The sequence below is a fragment of the Panthera uncia genome (genome assembly GCF_023721935.1).
Source record: "Panthera uncia isolate 11264 chromosome A3 unlocalized genomic scaffold, Puncia_PCG_1.0 HiC_scaffold_11, whole genome shotgun sequence".
NCBI lineage: Eukaryota > Metazoa > Chordata > Mammalia > Carnivora > Felidae > Panthera > Panthera uncia.
In genome coordinates this window covers 15320642-15327957 of record NW_026057578.1, presented here as the reverse complement: position 1 = coordinate 15327957, position 7316 = coordinate 15320642, and the positions used below count along the sequence as shown (strand labels likewise).

The 7316-nt window shown below is 56.3% G+C and overlaps 1 protein-coding gene across 1 annotated transcript; it reads right to left on the bottom strand.

The window, feature by feature from the left end:
* Positions 1-614: 614 nt before the first annotated feature.
* KCNS1 (potassium voltage-gated channel modifier subfamily S member 1) lies at positions 615-6834 on the bottom strand. Its single transcript, XM_049650716.1, has 2 exons — positions 5683-6834; positions 615-3150 (listed from the first exon to the last, which is right to left on the bottom strand). The coding sequence occupies exons 1-2, from the start codon at positions 6706-6708 to the stop codon at positions 2680-2682; spliced, it is 1497 nt and encodes a 498-aa protein (XP_049506673.1). The 5' UTR covers positions 6709-6834; the 3' UTR covers positions 615-2679.
* Between the last annotated feature and the right edge of the window lie 482 nt (positions 6835-7316).

Below are 7316 nucleotides of genomic sequence, written 5' to 3'. Positions count from 1 at the left end.
TGTGCCCCGCCTCTTTATTTGCATAATAGTTTTCACAGACACACAGGAGTGGGAGTGAGAGTGAGTTGTCGCTTTTCTGCCAGGATGACACACACCTGGGGAGGGATGCAGGCTGGTCAGTTCACCCTGGAGCTTTCTCCATACTGGCTTTACGGACTTGTCTGTGGGATGAGAAAGTCTGGAAGCTACCTGGCTCTTTGACACGTTCAGCGGTTCAGGAAGGGCGGTGCATACGGGGGTGAGCCTGCGGGAGGGCTGGTATGGACGCGGGGGGTCGGGCGCCGCTCCAGTCTCTGCTCAGGCTGGAGACTCGGATTCCAACCATACGCGGGGGCCTATCACGTCATACCCAAGGCCTGCCCGTGGCTGTGCCCTGTGCTTGGAAATGCTTCCCGGAACCCCCGCTGCCTAATTAACGATTCATTTGTATGGTCACCCTCAAGAAAGTCTTCTCTGACCCCCGTTAACGGTCCCTGCTACATGTGTGCCCGGAGTTCCTGGACTCAGTATACAGTTCACTGTTACACATCTCTGTGATTACTGGATTAAAATCCATCTCCCTCACTAGTCTGTAAGCTTCTTGAATATATATATATATTTGGTTCCCCGTTATATCTCTTGAACCTAGCAGTCAATGAATCAGAGGACAGGTGTGGCAAGTAAATCTGAGAAGCAGCGGGACTACCACAGTAGAGTGTGTGTGTGTGTGTGTGTGTGTGTGTTTCGGGGGAGACGCTATGGGGAACTGGAAAGTACATGCCTCACCCAAAGGCATTTGAATGAAAAAAATATACTAAATGTACTGTTCAGCTAAATAAAACGCCTCTGCAGGCCACACATGAAGCCCCGGCTTGTGAGTCTTCCAATGATATTTGTTGAATGCGTGAGTGAAGAATCTACAGAGAAATGGCCGTAAAAGCCTCGTAAAGTAAGGAGGAACCGGGGGCAGGACCAAAGGACATGCTGTTCGGTCCTGTCCATACCCTTTCAAGGGCAAGGCCTCTCTGGTCATTTCCTCTTCCTTCCCGGCGCCTGACACACAGTGTGCTGTTCGAACTGGCTGATCCATCAGTAGGTATTCATTAGGTAGTCACTAAGCACCTACTCCCCACCAAGCCTGGGTTCCACCACACGTCTTCTGTGTTGAAATGCAGCATGTGGGGGGTGGCAGCGCACAGAGCCGTGGCCAGCCAAGGACAGTACAGTGATGAGTGTCCTAGAAACAGTATGTAAATGGCGCTACGGGTGTCCTTCCCTCCCAACGTCTCAGTAAGTAGGAAGGAAGGATTCAGCAGGTGAGTAGAAGGGATAAGTCCTCGGCAAGGATGAAGGGCTGGAGCTGGTCAAAAGGAGCAGAGGTCTCAAGCGTCTGCCTGGACGGTAACTCAAGGAAGGGTTGGAGGCCTATGTGGTGCAAAGAAGGGAACTGCCACAGTCAGACTGGGGACAGCAGGGGGGGGGGGGTCACAGGTGTCCATGCATAGCAGCTTCTTGCCACCAACCTCTCAGAGCAGAGCTGGCTTTAAATCAGTGACTCCCTGCTGAATTTGGCTTTCATCTCCCTCCGGGGCACAGACTGTGACCTTGTGACAGGTGGGCTGGGACCTGGAGATGGGGTGTCCACCTCCCACACTGTGTCCTAGCAGAGCTGGGTCTAGACCTCAGGCCACAGGCAGGGGCCCCTCCAGGGTCTGTTTCTCAAGCCAGCCCGGGCGGGAAGCTGTAAGACTATTGCTCAGCAAAGCTCACACAGCAGCTAGGAAGGCAGCTCTTCTTCCTTCCTCCCAAACCTCACCGAGAGCCGACTGCCGTTAGAATCTCATGGGAAAGGGGGCGCCCGAGTGGCTCAGTCGGTTGAGCGTCCAACTTCAGCTCAGGTCATGAGCTCGTGGTTCGTGAGTTCAAGCCCCGCGTCGGGCTCTGGGCTGACAGCTCAGAGCCTGGAGCCTGCTTCAGATTCTGTGTCTCCTTCTGTCTGCCCCTCCCCTGCTTGTATTCTGTGTCTCACATTGTCTCGAAAATAAATAAACATTAAAAAAAAAAAAAAAAGAATCTCATGGAAAAGGACCACAGCTGAGGTCCAGCACTCCTACATCTGAATCCTCTGTCTGGGCCTTTCCCTAGCCCTGATAGAGGATCTTCTCAGGATTCATGAACCCCCTAAAACCACATGCAAACTTTAGGAGGGCAGAAGAAAGACAGCATGGAAGGAACACTGGCTTGGTCGACCAAAGAGTCTGGATTCCCAACTTGGCTCCACGACTTCGAACTGGGAGACATTTGGGCGAGTCATTGCACCTCTCTGAGCCTCAGTTTCCTCATCTGCGAAATGGGGCCAATTCTCATCCTCCAACACAGGGCTGAGTGTGATAGGGCTGACAGGCAGGGAGTGTTCATGACCCGTTAGCATCCTTTTGACTTTCTCTGTAGCACATGCCTGCTTCACAGTAGCTTGGAGGTTCGTTTACGAAAGTCTCTGGGCTGTTCTCCAGGCTCACAGAACCTAGGGTGACACCATCCTAACCTGGGCCTTTAGAGGAAGGGACCCAGTCCCCATTTCTCAGGGCTGGGGGAGTGATCCTGAGCAGTGAGGCCACCATGAACCATGTAAGCAGGGAAGGATCTCTGCTGTTTCAGCTGACTGTAGGGGTGTGGGAAGGAGGACACTGAGCCCTGGCTTTAATAAACCTGAGAGTCTGCAGGTGCACTCGGGGCCTGGGCCTCCAGGTCTGCAGACCTTCCCTCCTGGGAGGTCTCACGGGAGGTCTCCAGAGACGCCTCCGACACCCCATCCACACTGCTCAGCAAATCCTCAAACCCCCGGGGGTCGCTGTTGCGCACAGCAGCCTCCAGAGCCTTCTGGCGCCGGTAGAAGTGAGAGAACTTATTGAAGATGATGGTGATGGGGAGCGCCACCACCAGGATGCCCCCGAGGATGCAGCCTGAGGCTGCCAGCTTGCCAGCCACCGTCACGGGCACCACATCCCCGTAGCCCACAGTGGTCATGCTCACCGTGCCCCACCACCAGCAGGCGGGAATGGTGTCAAAGCCCACGTCCTCCTCCTTCTCGGCTGTGTAGGCCACACCGGAGAACACGGACACGCCCACGGCCAGATACAGCAGTAAAATGCCCACCTCGCGGTAGCTGTGCTGGAAGAGAATGCAGGAAGCCAAGTCAGAGCCGGGTGGGCTCACAGACCTGGTATGGAGCATATGAGGAAACTGAGGCCCAGAGAGTAGAAGGGGCAGGTCCAAAGTCACAGAGCAAAGTACAGCTGATGCCAAGACCCAGGTCCCTTGACTCCAAACTAAGATCTTTCATCTACAAGAGGCAGCCAGCTCCAGGCCTAACTTCTGTTGTCCAGGGCACCCACTAAGCCATAGTGGTTTCTTCTAATGCAGGGGGCACTGGTGGCACCAGCCAGTGAATAAGAAGCTTGTGACTCTTCCACAGTTGCAGAACCAAGGGGGGACCACAGTTTGGGTTCCACAATGCAAAGCGTTGGTTTCATGTACTTTTGACTGGTCTATCTCATTTCTGACAAGTACAAAAACACATTCTGCCCCTCGAGAAAGCCGACAGGATACGCGTTCCTGAATGCACCTGCCTACCCCTGAGGCCAAGCAGTGGTTCGCAAATACGGCAATCTGCCCCAGGGGACATATGGCAAAGTCCTTAAACATTTTTGCTTGTCGCAACTGGGACAGGTGTGCTAGTGGCATCTACTGGACAGAGGCCGGATATGCCGTTAAACATCCTACGATGCCAGGATAGCCATCCCCCCGCCCCCAACACACACAACCAAGAATTATCTCCCCCCAAATATCAATAGTGCTGAGGCTGAGACTCCTAGCCTAGAACTGCAGTCCCCTAATCCCAAACTGTAATGTGTGGAGGAATCATGTTGGGATCTTGTTAAAAAGGCAGAACTCAATTGAGCGGGTCTGGGGTAGGGCTGGAAATTCTGCATTTCTAAGCAAGTTTCCAGGTAACGAGAAAGCTGCTGCTGGTCAAGGGCCTTGCTTTGAGTAGCAAGGCTGTCACCTGGAGACTTACACCCGTGTCCTGGAATCTGGCAGCCTCCATCAATATCCTTTTCCCTCCTTGCAGAAAATGCTGGTGATATCAGGCCCTGGATCCCTGCATGGCTGGAGACAAGGCAGAGTTCTGGGGCAAAGGGGTCTTCCCTGGACAGATACTGAATCCCACGTACATGCCCGATGCCCCAGCATTCTGCTCACGTCATCCTGCCTGTACCCAGCTTCCTGGCTGTCTTGCCTCCAGGGCATGAAAAGGGCTTTAGGAAGCCATGAGTAGAAGGGGTTTTCTAGGGATCGTCAGGAGGGTTGCACGGAGCTTTAGAAGAAAGAGCAGGAGGTCATGGCGTCAGGCACAGCTGGGTTCTTCTCTGGGCTCTGCAACTTACTCAGGAACCTCTCACAAGTCCTGTCCCCTCTTGGAGCCTCAGTTTCCACATCTGCAAAGTAGTGACAGTAATACTTGCCCCAGCTTGAACCCCTCACAGGCTCCATCTCCTAATACTCGGGATAAAGTTCAAAATCCTGGTCCAAGAGTCCATGGCCCTTCAGTACCCTGTCCCTCTCACCTCATCAGCCTCATCAACTGACACCCCTCCCTCCATGTCCCCCCCACATCCACCCCAGCGTTCATCCTGTTCTCTCTCCAGGCCTTTGTCCAAATTGTTCATATCTCCTCCTTCTCCACACCAGGCTAAGTTCACCCCTTCAAGGTTAAGCTTGCCAGGGCAGTGATTCACCCCAGTGCAAGGCCCGGCAGAAGGAGGGTGCTCAGTAAATTGCAACCAGGCTTTAAAAAGCCAACCTTCCAACCTCAGGTTGTTCATCTACGGGAAGGGAATAAATAACCGCATCTTCCTGAGGAAGTTGTCCTCAGAATGTCGATAATGGATGTAAAACTGGCACAGAATTAACACTCAGTAAGTGTTAGCTCTGGGGCTGCTGCTAGATTTGGCCTGTCAAGGGTGACCTACAATATCTGTGCCCCCTGATAATGCCAGAGGAAAGGCTCAGCGGAGAAGGCATTTAGCATTCTGCTTTGCAAATTTCTGCACTTATTTATTATCTGATATTTGACAGACCAAAAGTGACCTTTGTCTTATTTTTTTAATTAAAAAAAATTTTAATGTTTATTTTTGAGAGAGACAGAGTGCGAGTGGGGGGAGGGGCAGAGAGAGAGGGAGACAGAGTCTGAAGCAGGCTGCAGGCTCTGGGATGTCAGCACAGATCCTGACACGGGGCTCGAACTCACTAACCGTGAGATCATGACCTGGGCCAAAGTTGAATGCTTAACAGGCTGAGCCACCCAGGCGCCCCACCCCCTGCTTTTTCTTTTCTTTTCTTTTTTTTTTTTTTTTAAAGAAAAGCAAACCTCCGTGTTCAGTTTTCACCCCTGGGAAAGAGCCCTCCCAGGGCTGCTGGGAACATCAGAAAAGATATGACGTGTACACCTGGTGTCCAGCCCTGTGCCTGGCACAGGAACAGAATGTCGCCTTGGATCACTGTGTGCCTGGACACCACGCGCTTGTAAGTTCACCTGCTAACCTGTCCTCTGGTCACCCCCACCTGCAACCCCCCCCACCTCCCCACCTCCCCCCCCCTCCCCCCCCCCCCAACCTCCTCGCGGGGCCCCAGAGGCCGTACCTTGAGCGTGGCGCCCAGAGAGCGCAGCCCGGTGGAGTGGCGCGCCAGCTTGAGCACGCGGAAGATGCGCATGAGGCGGAACACCTGCACCACCTTGCCCAGGTCACCGAGGTCCTCGCCGCCCGCGCCGCCCCGGTCGCCGAGCGCCACGCCGGCCAGCAGCGTGAGGTAGAAGGGCAGCACCGACACGATGTCGATGAGGTTGAGGGGGTGGCAGAAGAAGTTGCGCGTGCTGGGCGCCAGCAGGAGGCGCGACGACACCTCGAAGCTGAACCAGGCGATGCAGAAGTACTCGAGGTGCCGCAGCACCGGGTCGTCGCGCATGCCTTCCGTGCCGCGACCCGCGGCCACCGCGGCCACGGCGGCCGCCGCCTCGCGGGGCTGGTACTCGGGCAGGCTGTGGATGCACATGGCGGCGATGGAGGCCAGCACCACGCCGATGGAGACGCAGCTGAAGAGCTTGCTGGGCAGCGAGTAGCCGGGGTTCTCCATGGTGAGCCAGAGGCGGCGGCGCAGGCGGCCGCAGCGCGCGGCCCCGTAGCGCGCCAGCTCGCGCTGCACGTCGGAGATCTCGTCGGGGCACGGGTCCACGCTGCTCGGCGTGTCGCTGTCCTCGTCCCAGTCGCGCGGCCGCGCCACGCGCCGCTCCAGGTAGCGCGCGCGGCAGCAGGAGGCCAGCGCGCTCTCGCCCAGGCCCCAGTAGTCGGCCTCCTGGCCGAAGGCGAAGACGCACAGCTCGTCGAGCACGTGCAGGCGGCCGGTGCGGTAGAAGTGCAGCAGGCCCAGGAAGAAGCCCGGGTGCCGGTCGAAGTAGAACTCGCGCGCCGCCGCGTCGTAGTCGTCGCACAGGCGCCGCGCCTGCTCCTCGGACGCGGCGGCCTGCAGGCGGCCCAGCCGCGTGCCCGGGAAGCGGGCCAGCGCGCGTGCGCTCAGCCGCCGCCTCACGCCGCCCACGTTCACGCGCAGCGCCTCGTCGCTCCGCCGCCAGGGCACGCGGGCGCCGGGCCCCGGGGACTCGCTCACCATGGCCTGTGGACACGGGGAGGGCGGGATGCGGAGCGGGGGTTGTCCCCGGGCCTGACTTCCGGAGGCCCGGTTTAACCCTCCTGCCCCCTCCACCAGCTCTGGTGTGCAGACGGCGCTCGGGAGGTAAGTGCCCTCTGATCTCAGACTAGGGTTTGAATGCCCCTCACTCCCCCGACTCAGAGTCTTTGGCTAAATCATTGAGCCTGTCCCCCGCCCTCCCCCCCCATTTCAATGGCATGGAACAAATGCTGGGATCTATCTTGGGGGGTTATGAAAGTGACTGAATGGCAGGATGTCCTGGCACCCCAGGGTGTGCTCAGATAGGATGTCTCCCTTTTCCAAACTTGGATTTTCATATGCCAGGGGCTTAATGTGGGATCTTGGACACATGAGCACTCTGAACCTCAGTTCCTTCCTCTGCAAAATGGGGATAGTAATACTGACCACCCCTGGGTGGGGGGGGGGGGTGTTGGGAGAATCAGTTTAGACCAGTAGTTCTCAAAGTGTGTCCCCTGCACTTGCAGCATCGGTGCCACCTGGGAATTTGTCAACGATGCAAATTCTCAGCCTGCTCTAGACTTACTGAATCAGAAACTGTGGGGATGGAG